The sequence below is a fragment of the Genypterus blacodes genome, unplaced genomic scaffold (assembly GCF_046128005.1).
Source record: "Genypterus blacodes isolate CSIRO-AG114 ecotype Tasmania unplaced genomic scaffold, CSIRO-AGI_Gbla_v1 ptg000008l_1, whole genome shotgun sequence".
NCBI lineage: Eukaryota > Metazoa > Chordata > Actinopteri > Ophidiiformes > Ophidiidae > Genypterus > Genypterus blacodes.
The window spans coordinates 2,496,018-2,515,621 of NW_027466822.1; the positions used below are offsets into that span (position 1 = coordinate 2,496,018).

General features: G+C 40.2%; 1 protein-coding gene across 1 annotated transcript in view; it reads left to right on the top strand.

The window, feature by feature from the left end:
• The window catches only part of cntnap5a (contactin associated protein family member 5a), a 176,210-nt gene that overhangs the window by 141,473 nt on the left and 15,133 nt on the right, over positions 1–19,604 (top strand). The window contains exons 5-13 of the mRNA XM_076155011.1: positions 164–367; positions 669–853; positions 1,718–1,861; positions 4,007–4,277; positions 6,371–6,514; positions 6,637–6,796; positions 7,614–7,720; positions 8,041–8,160; positions 13,339–13,539. Coding sequence (XP_076011126.1) covers positions 164–367; positions 669–853; positions 1,718–1,861; positions 4,007–4,277; positions 6,371–6,514; positions 6,637–6,796; positions 7,614–7,720; positions 8,041–8,160; positions 13,339–13,539 — 1,536 coding nt within the window. The remainder of the gene's footprint in view (positions 1–163; positions 368–668; positions 854–1,717; positions 1,862–4,006; positions 4,278–6,370; positions 6,515–6,636; positions 6,797–7,613; positions 7,721–8,040; positions 8,161–13,338; positions 13,540–19,604) is intronic.

Here is a 19,604-nt window from a genome sequence, read left to right on the forward strand (position 1 = left end):
TTAGATGAGTGACTATGCCATGGCGATGCTGCTTGACCTCTGGACTCAAATGGTTGTATGACCAAGGACTACGTTTGTTATGAGTCAAAAGTATTCTGGCTAATTACATTTGAAGTTGTTTTTGTTTTCAGAGGAATGATTCTAATGAAGTGGTTTCTTTTAGAGTCTGATGTGGCTGACTTTGACGGCAGAAGCTCTTTGCTGTACCGGTTCAACCAGAAGTCCACCTCGACGGTGAAGGATGTGATCTCTCTGCGCTTCAAGAGCCGTCAGGCCGAGGGGGTTTTACTGCATGGGGAGGGTCAGAGGGGAGATTACATCACCTTGGAGCTTCACCGAGGCAAACTGGCCCTCTACCTCAATCTAGGTGAGATGCACAGGTGGTTAAGATAGTAAAGATATAAAAGATAAGCATAATGAAGCCCCACTGACAGATCTATTGACTGTCAGGAGCAGTGAGAAAATGAATATATGGACTTCATTATGAAGAGGGAAACTGACATTTCAACACAGTGTCCATGTTCTGGGTTCCTCCACTTCATTATTGTGTTCTCCAGATGACAACAGGTCAAGGTTCAGCAGTGGGTGCGGTGCCGTCAGTGTGGGCAGTCTGCTGTGTACGTGCGTGTTGTGTGTGTGGTTTCCTCACAGTTCTCTGTCTTGTCCAGATGACAGCAGGTCGAGGTTCAGCAGCGGACGTTTTGCGGTCACTGTGGGCAGTCTGCTGGACGATCAGCACTGGCACTCCGTCCTCATCGAGCGCTTTAACAAACACGTGAACCTCACGGTGGATTCTCACACGCAGCACTTCCTCACCAAAGGGGATGGAGACTCGCTTGAGGTGGACTACGAGGTGAGTCCGTCCACAATCAGTACACACACATTAATGAGTGTTTTTTTTTGTGTGTGGAAGCACTAAGGGCCAGATTTCCGAAGCATGAAGCAAATTACCTTCCAGAAGGCACATTTCTATGTAAAAAAAATCACATGTGAATACAATTTCATTTGAATCGGTCCCTATATTCTTCTTTCTCTATCTATCATTTCATTTTACATCAGTGTACCACACAATACCATCTATAATGACAAATTCTCGTTTTTTTTTCTTCATTATATATGATTCTGCCATGTTGACTGATGTCAAACATAAATAATTACAGGTTTTTTTGATGAATCCCTCAAACTGTTCATATAACATGTAAAACTGAACAATATAGAACTGCTGATATTGCTAGATGGGCAAAAGATCACAAATAAAAAGCAGCAGCAGATTGATCTATTCTAGATATCCAGAAACACTCTCCTTTTCAACACCTCGCAACTGCTGCCATGCAATTAAAGTTCTGCAAAGAAGTTAACACCTGCTTTTCAAAGAGGGTAAATCATAGACACATTTGCCTTTGCCCCAGCAGTGACCAACCATGATAAATCAGCTGTAGCAAGCCATATGCATACATTTCCATTCTCTTTACCAATTTTCTGTGGCTTCACATCAGCGCGCCCTTAAATGTATATGCATTAACGCAAAACTTCACATTTTACGGTTATGGCTTTTCTCTCATTTTACAAGCACAAACCCTGCTTTGTCATGTTAGTAACTATGGACAGATGCTATTTTTCTTGCTACCATCTGAATGTAAATCCCAGCAAAGCGCTTTGTAAATCTGGCCTGTAGTCTACCTAGTTCTAAGAGTTCTTCCTCTCCTGCCCATCACAGCTGAGTTTTGGAGGAATCCCGCTGCCTGGAAAACCTGGAACCTTCCTCAGGAAGAACTTTAATGGCTGCGTGGAAAACCTCTACTACAACGGGATCAATATCATCGACCTGGCAAAGAGACGCAAGCCACAGATCTACAGCGTGGTGAGTTCAATTCCCTGCTCAGCAAGGTAACAGTATCGGTGAGCCATGAGGCATTCAGGGTCACAGTAAAGTAAAAAGCAGTAGCCAGTAACCCTTCCACAGTTTTGATGAGACAACCGGCAGAAACATGACAAAGCATTTTTTTCTACTTGAGTAGGTCTGAGATTCTCCTTCAGCAATGTCCAACACCCACAACTGGATTAAACATGAACCCTAGACCACAAAAGCAGCAGGCAAAATAGACCTCAAAACTAAATGGACTTGGTGTAAGGTCACCCTCTAGTGATAGAAATGTGTCTTTATTTCCAATAAATGTTTAAGATTTTTTTATAAACACAGAAAGGAAAGTAAAATATTGATAGTAAGTAAAAGGTAATGGTACACATGAAGAGGAAACATAAAGCTAACAAAAACATATCAAACAAACCCCGGGAACCAGTCTCACCAACATTCACACACCCCATCCTGGCTTTTTCGGAGCAAAACATGTGATTACACTTAACAGAAAAATTACAGCATTTAACAAACCAGCCTTCAGTCCAGCAGATCTGCAAGTCTGTAAAATTTGATATGAAAGCTTGCCCATTTGTGAACAAACTCATCAGTATGTACTGTCATTGTATATTTAATTTTCCGAAGTTTAAGAAAGCTGAGACAGTGGGAGAGGAGAGGGAGAGAGTTCCACTGTAGGAGTAGACGGCGGCCGGCTAATACGGATGAGAAATAATCATTTGTTTTTGCATAGAGTTTAATCGACCTTGCTCATCTGGGGTCTCATAGATGGCAATCAATGGAGAAGAAGGTTGTAAATGTACTCCAATTATGGTAGACACTGTATTAAAATAACCAGACCAATAATGATGTAACCGTGGGCAGAAGAAAAACAAATGGCTTAGATGAGGATTCAAACATCTATCACATTAAATCTCTACCTCTGGGTAGAGATTTAACTTCAAATAGTCTTAGTTAAGAAAAATGGCCCCAGTGAATAACCTTAAACTGAATGAGTAGAAGACGAGCACAAGATGAGACAGTGTGTAGCCCACCTACAACGCCTTCCCACCATTCCTCACTGTGTTGTGCTATTAAATGTGTCTTTGTACTTTTTAAATCCACACTTTTCAGTTGAGGCCATGTTTGAAGTTCATGAACGTGATGGTCATGAAATACAGGTAAAAATGCAAAATACTTTTTTTTATGATTGTACCTGTTGATGTTTTTTTAAATTTGCGTTCTACTATCAAAGCAGTAATGTGAATCTCTCTGAGTTCATTTCCAATTTATTTTTGAAGATCAAAGGAGGGAAGAAGATTCCTCATTTACACTGATGTCAAGTGACACACAATAGCCAATGTACCTGTCATGACTCCAATTACATTTCAGTAATTGGTGTAGTCAGTGTGCTGTGCGATCACAGGGACCCCAATGGAGAAGCTTCCTATCTCAATCCACAAGAAATCACCTGTGAATTTTAACACCATTACATCAAGAATTATTATATACATTTTTTTTTTGATTTTGCAGAATTATATCCCGTTTCAACTTTGACTTACCATACTTGACCTTGGAAAATAGATCATGTAATATATCATTACCGAGATAATTGCTGCCAATTCATGCAGCTGTCTTGCTGAGAGGTGACATATACTGTAATTATTGAATGAAAGGGATTATGGGTAGAATGTGATGCTGTCTCATACATGTATATAAGTATAAAAGTCATCTGACCTCATCTAACTTTAAACTCTAATATCTATCTTACAAAGACAGTACTCTCTGAAAAATAAGTTATTGCCATTTTTCTAGGGACATTTCTGACAACAGCGAGGTTGTTGGTTTGATTTAACACAAAATGTCACTCAAAGTGTCACCACTTTTCAAATCCAGCTAAAAATTAAGACCAAGGATTTTTAAATGTATGCTGTGAAACTGAACTGTGTGTTGAAAGTTCAGGGATAATGTAAGTTTAATATTTGTTTAGATTTACAACATGAAAGTTATGGTATTTACTGACATGTAAAAGACTTCCTACATGTCATATGAAACATTTGCGTTTAATTTGCCCCCTGACAAAGACATCCCTTGTGAGATCTGTCCTAATCTATAATTAATTTTGTCTGCACCTTTGTCTTCCTCATCCTGCAGGGCAACGTGACCTTCTCGTGCTCGCCACCTCAGCTTGTGGCCTGCACCTTCCTGAGCTCCAGCAGCAGCTTCCTGTCGCTGCCACTGACCACACCGTCTGCCGTCGGGGGGTTCTCCGTTCGTTTCCAGTTTAGGACGTGGAACCCAGACGGGTTGCTGCTCTACACGGGACTGAGCCCGGAGCCCCTGAGACTGGAGCTGCAGATCAGCAAGAGCCGGCTGAGCCTGACTGTCCACAGCTCGGGCCAACAGAAATCACAAGTGTCTGCTGGTGAGGACACACACGGGCACAAACGGTTGTTTTTGAGAAAGAGCGAACAAGCAGGTGTTTCTTTGTAAAAAAATGTTATCATCCCCAAGATTAAGACAAACATTATCTATACATATACCATTGCTACTGTTCTACTACTTTAACTACTGTAGAGTACATGTAGCAAATTAAAACAGATCATTTCTTTCTGTCTCCAGCGGTGTTACAACTGGTGGGTGAATTTAACCTCATGAATGTTTCTTCTTTGTATGCGTTGCATTAACACCTGGCTACTTGTGCGAGAGATCAGAGATCCCAATGCGAGCCTGAACATACGGTATATGTGATTAGGTAGCATTGCGATCACAATGTGTTTGACAAGAAAAGTGCAAATAGGGTATTTTTAAATCATTAAAGACATCTCTGTGGTTCTTCACCTCAGCATGAACTTGTTTCAGGTCTGCAGCACTTGCTTATTGTTCTGGCTGAAAACCGAGAGCTGACAAACAATTATATCCAAACACTGTTTTATGATTACTTATTATTAGCTTTTCCCTTGTCTGCTGGATGATACATGATGGAGGAATAGGTGAATTTATTAACGACAGCTTTTTGGTATATATTTTGGACTGTATCTGAGGCAGTGTGACGATCCCATTTCTGTATGCATTCCACAGTGGTGTGGACTTGAGTTGGATGAATTAATATGGAGTGGGAGTCTTCACTTGACATTTAAACTCAGAAAGACTTTGAGCCAATTTTACAATGAATTCATGACCATTTGTAGTCAAGTACAGTCTCTTTGTATTTATTAATACTCACTCTGAGGCTTTCTGCCTGCCAAATGACATGAAAAAGTAGCTCCACCGAAAATTATGAGTTTGGATTGTTGCATTATTATGTATTTTGGGCATTCCTTTTTTTATGAGGGGAAGAATATGGGAGGAGGGATGGAGATTCACGATAGAACTGAATTATTTATCTTTGATGCAGGAAAGGGAACTGCACCTTGTTTTTTGCAGCTAGGTGTAAATTTTAAGGTGCTAATTGAGGACAATTCATCACACACATACAGAGAGAGAGAGAGAGAGAGAGAGAGAGAGAGAGAGAGAGAGAGAGAAGCCAGAGGGAAATCAGTTACCATAGGTTCCTTTTATCGTCATTCATCAGTGAAGACGGGTCAGCAAAAATATTGCATTAGATCCAAAAAAATATTTCACACTATTTCCCTCCCTAGTCACCCGTCTCTGCCTCGTTAATTAGTTTACAGGCAATTCACAGTTCACTGAGACCTTGCATTAGGTAGAAGCAGGCAATCATTGATCTTTCATAATTCCAGGATTTCTTGCATTACCGACTTTTTATTTTATCTTTCCAGAGCTAAATTTAACACATATTTCCTCAGTCAAACACCCAGCCTTTGAAGAGCAACACTTGAAAGAAATTATAATTTATAGAAGCAATTTCTGTTAATAACTTGCCTGTGAATTGCCTGTCTTGACTTGGGACTTGAATGCCCAGACTTTGACTTGTGAAATCTTTTATTTTACTTCTTAACCTTGTGTTCTCCTCGCTCTGCAGTTTAATGAGAATTGTAAATAGTTGTTTTTCATGTTGACAGTTAATACCAGAGCAGCGTTGGTTTGATGAAGTGCTGCAGTAAGGGCACTAATGTGGAGAGAATATTGATCAGTCTTCCTTTGTTCAAGTCGCTGCTCATCTTCTATCACAGAAAATGTTGGCTGATTATATGTTTGCATTTGATTTTTAAGATATTGAACTAATCAATCATCAACCATCTGTTTGCTTATAAACAACAGCAAACAATGTGAATCATACTCCCTCTTCCAATTGTCACTGAGCCTGATTTGAGGAGGGTTTGACACAAACTCGTGAGTGGTTTGTTTGTGGTTTGAACATGATCTGTACTAGTTCTGAACCCACTACAGGGTGATCTAATGATCTGTTGATGGTGTAGATAAAAGAGATGCTGTGAAAAAGATGGTAACATATCAAGCTTACCTAACACATCTACAGATTAACATGTGAAAGACTAGCAAGTGTTTGTGTGTGCTCATAACAAACGGTTGTCAGTAAAGTGTGTTCCTCCTCAGGTCACCGGGTCAATGATGGACTGTGGCACTCTGTGAGTGTGGACACCCGGAATCTACAGATGACTCTGACTCTGGATAATGAGCCGGCCTCCACAATCCAACTGTGGGATAAGCTGGAATCCAGAGACATGTTTCACTTTGGAGGTCAGCCGGAGCTCGGAGGAAACTGAATTTGGTTGTGATGTAAACCTTTTGGAACAGACTAATGCCTGAAAGCTGTAAAACTAGAGGTTTGTCCACATGTCTCACGTGTCGTGTCCTCACAGGCTGCCCCTCCACCAAATGTCACAACCCGACACTGGCCTTCCAGGGCTGCATGCAGCTCATATTCATCAACAGCCAGCCAGTCAACCTCAGTCATATACAGCAAGGAATGCTGGGAAACTACAATCAGCTTCAGTTTGATATATGCAACATAAGAGACAGGTCAGTATTTATATACCTTATTTATACTCTATGAGACAAAATGTTTCATCATGTGGCAGCAGAGAATTATCAGAGCCCACACGTCGTTCTTTGTGTGTGGTTCAGGTAATTTATTAGATGTTTGATGAAAATCCACTGATTTTGGTATCCCTATTACAAAATGATTTTATTTTATTTCATTCATGATTTCACTTTCATTTGAATTGTCGTCTCTTTTAGGGAAATGCTATTTTTGACAGGAAGTGAAGATAAAGCTCAATGAGACTTCATCAGTCAAAGCTCATCACTCACCGTGTGTGTATGTGTGTGTCTATGATTTCATGACCTGTGAGGGCATGAACACAATAGAAATAGCTTGATGGTAATTAAACCAACGGCTGTAACTTAACCGGCACTGCGGCCGGCGCGCTCGGCTGCAATTAATGGCTGAAAGATGAAAGTCTATGAAATTATAGATGCAAGCTTGAAAGGCCGCAATTATGTGAAACTCAAGGAGGCTCGAGGAAGGGACTATTAATCAGAAGAGAGCAGTTTGGAATTTCAGTGAAGCGTTTTCTGTATTCAGATCCCGTAAACAGCCAGGCTTTTATTGTCTAGCTTTGATAAATCGTCATTGACTGTGAAGAATCAGCTCAGATCTGTCTTTGAGCGATTTTTAAATAGGAAACCAAGAGAAGCAGCAGAGCACAGGATTTCTGCTTAACACAGGAAACATGTTACATGATCCGAGTGTGTGACCTTTAATTTCACCTTTTGTCTCAATCACAAATGTCCACCATGATGTCTTCATGTGTCGGTGCTGTAAATGTTCTTCCAGGTGCCTTCCTAACCTGTGTGAACATGGAAGCAGCTGCTCTCAGTCCTGGACCTCCTTTTCCTGTGACTGTTCAGGGACGGGCTACACTGGATCCACCTGCCACACCTGTGAGCTCCCATCTCACTTTTACTTACCCACCATGCATTGTTCTTTCCCAGCTGAACCATGTCTTTCTTCAGCTAAGGGCCGCCACCAAATCATCACACAAACTCGAATACATACAGTCATAAAAATAATATTATTGCAGATTCCTTTTTCATACAGAAAAATATGATTTCTGCACAAAACAACCAGATATTACAAATTGACAAACAGAAATCAAACTTACATGAACCACAATCTTGTGAAACGTTGTTGATATAAATAAGATGTTGAAGTGTCCTTAGCTGTTTCTGATTAGTGAATCAAAGTGTTTCCTGTTCTCCAGCAATCTATGAGTCATCCTGTGAGGCCTACAAGATGATTGGCAGCTCGTCGGGCTACTACTCCATCGATCCAGATGGCAGTGGCCCCCTGGGGCCCACACTGGTGTATTGCAACATGACAGGTGAGCTGACACAAGAAAGTAACATACTGTGTCTCTAGTCCAGGGGTGGGCAGGCCAATGCAAGCACATGCTGCCCGCTTTTTTTAATGCGGCCCGTCATATATTGGTACAATTATGGACGGATTGCCGAATTAAACTGGAAAAAATACTGGCCTGCTTAAATGGATCCAGGATAAGGTAAAAGGTGACATTTTTGAGCTGGATGTAATTTCCCAAATTTTTTCTGCAGGGAAGCGCAGGTATCGCGTCTCGGTGTGTGTGTGTGTGTGTGTGTGTGTGTGTGTGTGTTTGTGTGTGGACGAGCGAGAGAAACAGTCCGGTGCTACTAGATCGGTGGGGAAAGCAATGTTATGATTACGGGTTATGTATGAAGATATGAATGTAAAGTGGGCCAGAGTAGGGTGAAAATAAAGCTGCTGCTGCGGGGTTAAGGAGCATCACCTTCAGCCCTGGAGGAAACATCTCCCCTGTGCACTGTAACTTAGTTCAATTAACTTAATTCAAACGTAATTTTTACCTGTTTCAGCTTTAATTTTCTTTAATTTGTTCTATTTTTAATTGTTTTGAAGTGTCCTTTTCTTTTCCTGATTTTTTTTATATCTTAATGTAAAGCACTTTGAATTGTCCTGCTGCTGAAATGTGCTATATAAATATAATTGCCAACAGGAAAATGTTAATGTAACGCTAAACTAGCTTGTGAAGCAGCACAGATCAAAAACAACAACCAGGCCGAGTCTCAGTCAAACGTGATAACAGAGGATACAAACACATCGAGCAATAATGTTATCTGGACGCTCATTGTCCTGCTGGAATATAAGTATTACCTCATTCATTTGCCTTGTCGTGCCCCCCACTTTGAGAACCACTGGCATTATCCATGAGGAAGCCCTGGGCAGCTTGATCATGAGGTGAAGCCAGTCGTAAAGTTTGTCAACTGCATATGAGGAAGGGACTTCAGCATCGTCAGCACCTTGAGGAAACTGATGCTTATCACCAGGAACTGCTTTACCACTCAAATGTCCGCTGGTTAAGTTAAGTCTATGAGTGTGGGAGCTCAAAGGGGGGATTAGCTCATTTTTGGAGTCAATCAGGGAAAGCTGATGATTTTCCTGAGCAGAGCAACAGAGATTGGCTTTGTGATTTTGCCTTTGCTGTGGACATATTTACACACGTGAATGAGCTGAATGCGAAGCTACAAGGGAAAGATCAAGACAATACAGAAATTACATAAAAATAAAAGGAAGAAGTGAGCATTTGGGGAATGTATTCAATAGCTTTTATAGGTAATTTGTTAAAGTTCACACTGGCCTGGCCCTTCTGTCAAATTTAAAAATCATTGTGGCCCCTGAGCCAAAAAGTTTGCCCACCCCTGCTCCGGTCCATGTCCGTGCCTTTAGTCAGTTTCTCTACTCAATGTCTTTTATCAGTGTCCCTAGTCTCTGTCCATAGTCCATGTCAATGTTGCTGGAATAGGTTGCTGTGTTGTGCATACTTATTTGATTTTCATCAGAAATCCAATTTTCTGTGATAGATCTAGGAGAAGAAGAGACCGGTGCAGCTATTCATTATTGAAATATTTCACCTGTGTCGTTAAATGACACAGACAGAGCAACATCTAATTAATGGGAGTAGTTTTACCCCTGAGTTGTTACTGTTATTTGCCTGAGTACGTTTGATCAAACCCATGTTGTTATGAGGGTGTCAGTGCAGCCCTCTGTATCAGATCAGCTGTAGCAGGTCTGCCCAATCAGAAACAGATATCCACTGAAGACTTCTGCATAGTATGATATGGTCTTGTGTTTCATCAATCATGGCTCTTCCAACAATTCCCCTCGCTCCTCGGAGGAGAAATAAGAGCTTTGGGACATCCTTAAAGACGGCGGGCCAGATTGATTACGGAGTTATGTGAGGATTCAGGAGCGTTGAATCAAATAAGATCCTCAGATACCAAATGCACAGACGTCTGACCATTTTTGGCTGTTATCCATTACTCTATTTCCATCTTTGCCTGTATCCTGCCTGCCTGTTCACCCATAGGTGTAACTTATTTCTGGGCTATAATTAACCTCTTCACCCGATGGAATTTTGCCTCTCCTGATTACAATTTTAGTTAAGAAATTTAAGGATTTGTAAAGATCTGCTGCTGACTTTGGATCACATGAAAACAAGGGCATCAAAGTTTCATTATAGCATAGAATGCTGTTAAATGATGCTTTTGAATGAACAGGACTAGACTGAAAGAACATAGCAGTATTAATAATGTTGTAGGCCATTCATTACGTGTTTTAACAGTTGAATGCATATTGTGTGCTCCTCTGTTAGTAAAGTATGACAATGATTCAATGAATTTAACATTTTACAGAGCATGTTACAATTCTACAGTCAAATACCTTTCTCACTGCAATTGGTCAGTCTGGTTGCTACCAGACAACCTGACAACTCACCTTTTCCTGTCCTGCTGTAAACTGTCACTGATGGACTGCTTTATAATTACTACACTGATAAAAATAAGCTGTATTGAAATCCAGTCCATCACAATCCCTCTGTCACTGACGCTGTCCTCAGCGAGGATGAGGAGCGATTCTATACATGAAGATATGAATGTGTTTACAGGTCATTTCACTATACTGTTAGTTATTTCTTTGAATTGCTGACAGTGATATGGACTGTACACCAGTGTTGTTATCATTAGCTGATCTACATAGAGCTGTGTGTGTGTGTGTGTGTGTGTGTGTGTGTGTGTGTGTGTGTGTGTGTGTGTGTGTGTGTTTTGAATGAAATATGGATGTAAGATTGTGTCCATCACTTCATCTCATGGAAGGTGCAAACTAAATAAAGATGTGTATTAGCAGCTCATATATGCTAATAAAACTCCAGTCTAATGTTTTAATGCACAGATGGAAAAAGAAAATATCCTATAGATATATGTAGTTTTGATTTAAAACATTGTGATCTTCGTAACTTTGAGATTTCAGTTGTTGAAGGAGAATCAAAGTTTAATATTAAAACAAATAGTAATGAAAAGATGGAGCGGTGGGGATCATTTTATGATGCTTACACTAAAAGAATAAACATTATAGATTAAATATTAAGAGTGGAAGCGGGGAACCACAATAAATAAATGAATAATAATATTTTTAAAACCCGGAGGCCCTTAGCCCAAAATGACGGTGACAAAATGATGCGAGGAAGCCGTGGTTAAATCTCCAATCGGCACTGTGAAATTAAGACTGTGAATGAAGTTATTATTGTATTTTAATGTTCTTGTTTATCTGACTCCATAAAATTAAAATACTGATTGTTAGGTATAATATAAACGATTGATTCTGAAAATAGATTGCCAGTTCTTTATTTAGAATAAGAACTTTTAGGTTTCAAATCTCTATTAGTGCGGAAATTCGGGATTAATTTGGCATTGAATATACGTTCTCAATTACACTAAGGCTAGATTATCCGTTCAGACAGGGCGTACTTATATCATTTAAGATTTACCACTGGCCAGGTTACAAGCAATTGTTCGACATGTACTGGAGAGGTTTGGATAATGTGAATTGATTGACTAAACATTCCTATCAATTCAGTGACATGATTGGATGTACTTTACATGTGTGTTTAATAGGCTATCTACTTAGCAAATCAGGGGCTGAATGATAGGATGGTCTTCTCCATGCCATGAACATAGGGAAGACAATGTTTGAACTGATGTTGTGCTGTTCGACCAATTCACGTGAAGACAGACAACCATCATAACAAGCAGGGAGGGGTGACGGTCTACTACAGGTATAGAGCAGGACAGAGAGAAGCAGAGATGAGTGACAGATGGAAAAAAAGCAGCATTTGGATGCATTTTAACAATTGTTGACAACATAAAGGCAGAATGCAGAATCAAGCGTTGAGCAGGGTCCACAAAAAACCTTCACAGGCATGAGAACTGTGCATCCAACAGTTCAGTTGGAAGAAGAAAATAGCTCCACCCAGGCTCTCAATCCAGTGTGTGTTCTTCCAAACTGGGAAACACTACTGAAAAAAACATTCCAAAACTGTAGGACAGAGAACGTGCTTCACTGCAAGAACATTCCAGAACTACTTTAATTCCTCATGAAAATAGTAACACCCTCTCTGTCATCGCAACATCAGAACAGACTGAATGCATGTGAAGTACAGATGATATGGGAACTACAGGAAATTCCCTGAATTACAGGGAATGTGAAGAGAAATTGTGACAGTGATATGTGGACAGACATAACATGTGAAATTTGAAAGGTAAAGTATTGGTGAAATAGTAAAATAAGTAACTGATAATATAAAGAAAATAATAACATTGTTTTGTTTTCTATGAGATATGATGTGAATTTATTAGTGTGAGCTTGACACAACATGCTTATATTGCTGAATTGAAGTGTTGGATATCAACATTTTGTATATGTTCACACAAAAGATGCTTATTCAGCTGGTTTGGATGGAGAATCAGCCATGTGGAGAAATGTTACTAATACTGTAAAACACGAGTAGCTCTCAGACACTTTTATTTTGTCAAAGTAGCTCTCAGAGACAAAAAGGTTGGAGACCACTGTGTTAGACCCAGCAATATTCTATTCATCCTAATTCTTTACCCCATGTTAGTCCCCCCCTATCTGACTATCTCAATGATTAGGTTCAAATTAATTCAGAGATCGCCGTGCGTCCTGCTCTGTGATTCAAATTAACAGTAGGACTAATCCCTTCGCAGTTTAAACGTGGAAATAAAAACTACTAAAATAATCGCACAAAGGATAATCAGAAGTGAATCAACATTAAACAATTATCCATTTATTTAACATTTGAATGTTTGAAAGTCGAATAGTTATAAAATTGTTTCTAAAATTCCTTCGTGTTTCCAATGAATAAAATTGTGTGTAGCTTGCTGAGAATTTGTTTATGACAGAGATAATCTCTCTCATTCGTGGGGAATGTTTTGGATACATATGTCATAAATGCCATATATGACCTATGGCAGATATTTAGTGTAAAGATTTCTTCTATGTTGGTGTTTGGTCAAAATGGGTTCAAGAAAGTTGCAAACAGGAACGAAGAGATAAAATAGCAGTAATGGTAAACATTGAGAACATGTGTTGCTGTATGTTGTTGGTCACATGTGCATGCTGGCTTAATGCTGATGCAATGTGTGTTTCTGCGCAGAGGAGAAGGTTTGGACGGTGGTGAATCACAACAGCACAGCTCCAGTCAGAGTCCAGGGCTCATCTCTGCACACACCTCACACCATGACGTTCAACTACAGCGCATCGCCTCAACAACTGCACGCCATCGTGGCAGGATCCCAGCAGTGCCAACAGGAAGTGGTTTACAAATGCAAGATGTCCCGTCTCTTCAACGCCAAAGGTGAATCTGAACATCATTTTTCCTTCTTCTGTGTTACACCGAGAGACACAATGTGAGCAAATTGCTGTGATTGCTTCAAGCTATCACAGATATTGTTCTTCTCTCTCATTTCTTCAATCATTTTCACAGACAGACACCATTCCAACATTACAATATTCTGAATATGTATATAAATTATATAAAATAATATCTTTTATATAATTAAATATATAAATTCTGCATTGTTTTCCACTCAAATGTCTTCTTTCAACCGAAAAATCATTCAAACATTTGTCAGACTTCAGTCTTTCAACCACCTTTTCAGTGTAGGATATATGACGTATGAAACACATGGTCGCCTAACCAATAGTCATTGTGTAACTTGCCAATTGAATGGTGAATTTAATCTACCATTTAAGCTACCTCTATCAGGTTAATCTGTTTTTAAATCTGGCTCTGATACTAGCGTCAAATGAGATTTATTTTCATTTATTGTCCAAAGCTTAGTTTTACATCTTTGATTTTGTTATTTCATTTAACATGCCAATTTACGCTTGTTTTCCATTCTTGTTTGTATTGCATTTGTCAAGGCACTATTTCTTTGTCCATGAGGAATTATGATTGGAGAGTGATTTGGGGGTAGGGAAAAAGGAGTGAGAAGCATGAAGGCAAGAGAGAGGATGGAAAAGATGGAGAAGTGATGGTGTTGAGAAGTGAATAAAGTGAAGTTCGAAAGTCGTCCCTGTTCCTTGCTTTGACACACGCGCCCACGCAGAGAAAACTGTTGAGGATCAACCTCTGATGGTACACTTGTGGCAGCAGGTTTGCAGATTGTTAGGGCTTGTTGGGGTCAAAGCCCTGGCTTGGAACTCGGAAGAAAGTAAACTGCACAGAAGGACGTTCAACAAGCTATTAACTCCATGAGTGAGCATGGCCAGTTATGGAAATCTTTGGATGGAGCTGCCCTTTCATTCAGTCCCATTCCCTGCTATACACCACTGGAAAGGATTCTTATCTCATGCTTTCAAGGGAGATGGAGAAAAAGATTTTTCACAATGGTGCAGACGTTATGAAGTGGCGGTGGAAGCTAATCCCAATTGTGATGAGGACAGTTTGGCTAAACTGTTGCCAACACGCTTGGGCGGTGCTGCAGTCACTTACTGCCAGCTTCAACGATGCTTCAAGATGACCACAGGACCATGAAAGACAAATTGGAAGCAGTTTTTGGACAGAATGCTTATATTACAACATTTTAAATTCAATCGATGCGTATACCCGCCTGCCAGGTGAGGCAGTCCCTGTGTTTGCTGCTTAAATGAATCGGCTGCTGATGGAATATTTTGCCACATATGGACACAATGCAAAAAATGTAGAATAATTCAGACATTTCATTGTCATATAGTCAGCTGTGTTGTTATAAACAAGGTGTTCAAACTTTAGGAGGCTCTTCAGTTTGCACTCCAAGTTGAAACTGCACATCAGGCCATAGGGTTTTCCTCTGGTGCTGATATATAAGGTTTTATACAAACACCTACCATATCTACTGCTTCACATCTGGACACACTTGCTCCTGCCTGTGCCTTCACCTGCGCCTTCAACTCTCACTGTTAATTTGTTTCACTCTGCTGACTGGAGGATGCAGAAAACCCTTGAGATACTCTCGCAGCGAGTTGAGCAGCTACAACTTGATGTACGGCATCAACAACAAGACACCCCACAAACATCTCCAGACCCTGGATTTTGCCTAAGGGACCACTCACTTGGCCATGAGTGAGGCTGTTGTTGTTTTCCCTATTCTGAAAGATATACAGATCCCTCCTATGAGAGAGATCACTACTCAAGATGAGACAGCCCTTCCTACAGATATCGCAGACGTGAGCAACATCATGACGACCAGCGGCTCATCTGAATGTCATCTGCGTGGTTATAGCCCTTCGCCTAGAGATAACCCTCAGCGAAGAGGGTTATCTCTAGGCTGATGTAAGAAAACATCAGGAAGAGAGACAGCTTTCTTCAACTCCTGGACGTATACGTTTCCTTTCTCTAGTACACTTCAAGTATGAACAGGCAAACTACCACTAGCTGACAATGGGGATTAACTGGTGATGCAACAGAAGAAAATTGATGGAAATGAGACCAATAGCCCTGTTACACTCAACAGAGGCCATTAGTTAGATGTTGGATCAATTGTCAGTGAGGCATTTAGAATGTCAACAGCCTTCCCTCCACAGGAAGCCAGTGGTGAAATAAGGTGTGCACCTCACTGATGTTACAGGTGAAACACAGTTAACTTGAGCATTGCTCACAAGCCTATGACTCATACCCTTCAGCTGGTAAGAAAGTGTTGACAACCTCTCATTTTGGGCTGGGATTTTGGTCTGATGAGTATGGCCACACACAAAATTGTGACTAACTATGACACATCTTGGCCACACAAAGAGCCTTTCATACCTTTCCCATAATGAAGGCTGAAATTCACTTCCAGGTGGAAGAGCTTAAAGCTCAAGACATCATTAAGGAAAGCACTGGCCCTCGGGCTAGCCCTTGGGTAATGGCAAAAAAAGAAGGATTGCACATACAGATTCTGTGTTGATTTTCAGAAATGAAATTCTGTCACTTTCACCGATGTACATCCCCTTCCCAGAATTGATGACAGCCTGGACGCCCTGTCTGGCTCCCAGGTCTTCTCCACCAGGGACATGTCAAACAGATACTGGCAAGTGGAGCTGAATGCTGCCGACAGACACAAAACTGCTTTCAGTACTAGAGATAGACTATCAATTCAAGGTGATGTCTATGGGTATGCCTATGCCTATCATCCGTGTTGGACATGACTTGATGATCTTCTTCACAATTTGAAAAATATCCAGATTTAGACAAGCAGGTTTGAAATTAAATCCAAATATATGTGAGTTTTGTAAATCTGCAGTCACATACATTGTCATTGTCATGGTCACATTGTATCACGTGATGGTTTGGATCCATTTGGAAATCACCCACAGAAGAGGATTGCTGGTATTGTGCTCTAATTACAGACGCTTTTTTCACAGATGTGCATTTTTTACTCATCCTCTGCACAGTTTTAGACAGAATAAGATTGATTGGACAGGTGAAGGCTCAACAGTAATTCAATCATTTAAAAATGCTCTCACTTCCCTTCTAATAATGGCATTTCCAAACTTCTATCAGTCATTCATTTTGAGTAACCAAGCTAGTGGAGCTTTTCTTTCTAGTGCAACAAGGTAAAGAAAAGGCAATTGCATATGCCAGTCATGTACTGAGAAATTGTTTGGTCTGTGAGTCATTTTAGACATTATTTACCTACCCTACAAGGATGTCCCACATGATGTTGTGGTCTTTGGACGCATCCCCCACTCAAGTCCTGATGCCACAATCACAGAGGACACTCTGCTGCTTCTGCTTCTCCAGATTCCCAGTTTGTTCCTGCCACACAGGAAGCTCTACCTCCATTACAGCCAACTAGCACCACAAAATTAGCCGCCCAAGTCTGTTCATCACAGATGGCAGTTGAATGACAGAATATACATTTTATATGAACAACTGAGAGACCCTGTGCTCTCTGAAGTATAGATATGGGTGCAGAATAACAAACATCCATGTGAGAGGCAAGAGAGAGGATGAAAAAGATGGAGAAGCGATGGTGATGAGAAGTGAATAAAATGTAGTTAGAATGGGAATGGAGAAGTTGTTTCTCCCTTGCTTTGACACAAGCACCCACGGAGAGAAAACACTTGAGGATCAACCTTGAACTAGCCACTGCCTCCCCCTATTGGCTTGGGACTGTTGACAGGGTTGTCACGCCACAGAGCCAAGCACACCGAAAAAATCAGAGAGCAGACAACATACGATTTGGGCACAAGAGGCAATTCAACTGCAAGGAAAGACATTTTCATCATGCGGAGCCTAGTTTAAAGTATAAGCAGAGACATTTTGAGTGTGAGGGCTGGTGAATAAATAAATTTAGCTTTGGATTGATGGACCACGCTCTTGAATTATGATAGGAGGACAGGATAGAGTAGGGACAGGCTTCAGCTCTGAACAGGATAAGTGGGTGTGGATGGATGGATGGAATCAATTCAAAGGCCTCACCCACGCTTGAACATGAATGCGTTCTTAAAAAATAATTTGAGACAGTTTGGCTGACAACTGAATGAAGGTGGAAATTGGTTCAAATTGATTTGTTCTCTTGGACAATCAGTGTTCAATCATGTTTTAGTGTAGATCAGTCAACATTGTAATACTTACTGTATCATGAATTGTCTGATATAGAAAAGGCTCATCCTCTGACGAGCATTAATATGCAGACATTTCATTGAACTGATTGTGACACTAGAGGGAACCTCATTTTTGTATCCAGTTCCATTTTTCACAAAAAAAAAAATATTTTTGTGATATTTGAGATTAAAATCCATGATTCTGCTGTGTCAGTTTCAGCAAATTTTGCTATTTGTTTCCCATACATCGCATCTGCTACACTTTTTATCTATACTCTCAAAGTTTAAATTGCACCTCTGTTGCTTTAAGAGCTCTCCCAGAGATGAGTTTGCACCCTTTACACCCAGCTGCTCTCCACTGGGGTTAGTCAGCTAGTTGAAGCTCAAATTAGATTTTTGGATGTCAAAAAGCTGACTCATCTCTGACCACACTCGCCACAGTTACTTTTGCACCATGGCAACTCTCGGCACCATATGTTAGAGCTTAGTCGGGATGAAATATAAAGCCCAATCTCTTGCCCAATCGCCTCGTTTGGAGGAGCTTGACATGACTTCATCATGCTCATTTCATTAATTATAGTAATTTTCAGGTAATACCTAGTGGCCTAATGTGTCTTGTATTATGAAGTCAAATTATAATTGCTATCATTCAACATGAGTATAGGATGAGGTTAGAAAGCTGTGATGTTTCTGCGTTCACAGCATCACTTAATTGACAGACAGACAGGCTCTTTCTGCTGTCTAGCCCTGCAGCTTTTCCACTTATTTTCTGCTTCCATCTTTTTGCAACAATGACACAATATTTGTTCTTTGTGTTTTTGTTTCCTTAAAGCTGTAAGAGAATAAGAAGTGTAGCGTGGGAAAACCCTTGTCACGAGAGGGTGGATTCAGCATTGAGCAGTCTGTCAAAGACACAGAATGCATCACAATGTAGTCTATAAAAACACATTTGCCACAATCCTACACCGTTTTTCCCTTGATAATAAATGACAGACTATTTTCTGTGATTCCATAAATTGCCCATTAAGAAGGCTGGCTCTGTAATGGGCAGCAAAGCAGATACTTTTGGGACTGTGATGGAGAAGAGGTCACTAAACACACCCTGATCATCCTCTCCATCACCTGCTGGACAGACAGCGGAGCTCCTTCTCTAAGAGACTGATTCGGCTTTGCTGTCACAAGGACCGATACAGGAGATCCTTACTGCCCGCTGCTACGTCCCTTTACAACGCCTCACCACTGTCTGATAGAGAACACTCTGCCCCATAGTCTTTGTTTAGGTCACATCCACTCTTTCTGTCCTTTAATCAGTAGTTCTATTGTATTATTTATTAATGTTATTTATGTTTTTATTTATTTACTACTGTGTGTGTTGTGTTTTCATTTATTCTAGCCTGTTAAACTGTAATGCTGCTGTGACAGAATAATTTCCCAGTTTGGGATCAATAAAGTCTATCTATCTATCTATCTATCTATCTATCTATCTATCTATCTATCTATCTATCTATCAATCAATCAATCAATCAATCAATCAATCAATCAATCAATCAATCAATCAATCAATCAATCAATCAATCAATACATCTATCTATCTATCTATCTATCTATCTATCTATCTATCTATCTATCTATCTATCTATCTATAGTAGGCAACAACAATACCATTGATAGTGCAACTTTCCTTCTTTCTCTCTATCTCTCTCTCTCCTCTTCCCCCTCTTTCTGTATAAAAAAGGATCTCCAAAATATCCTACAATTGTATGCGCAATGTCATGTAAAATGTTTTCTTCAATAAAAACAAATATATATAAAAAAATTAAAAAAAGATGTGTAGGATGGATGGATGGACAA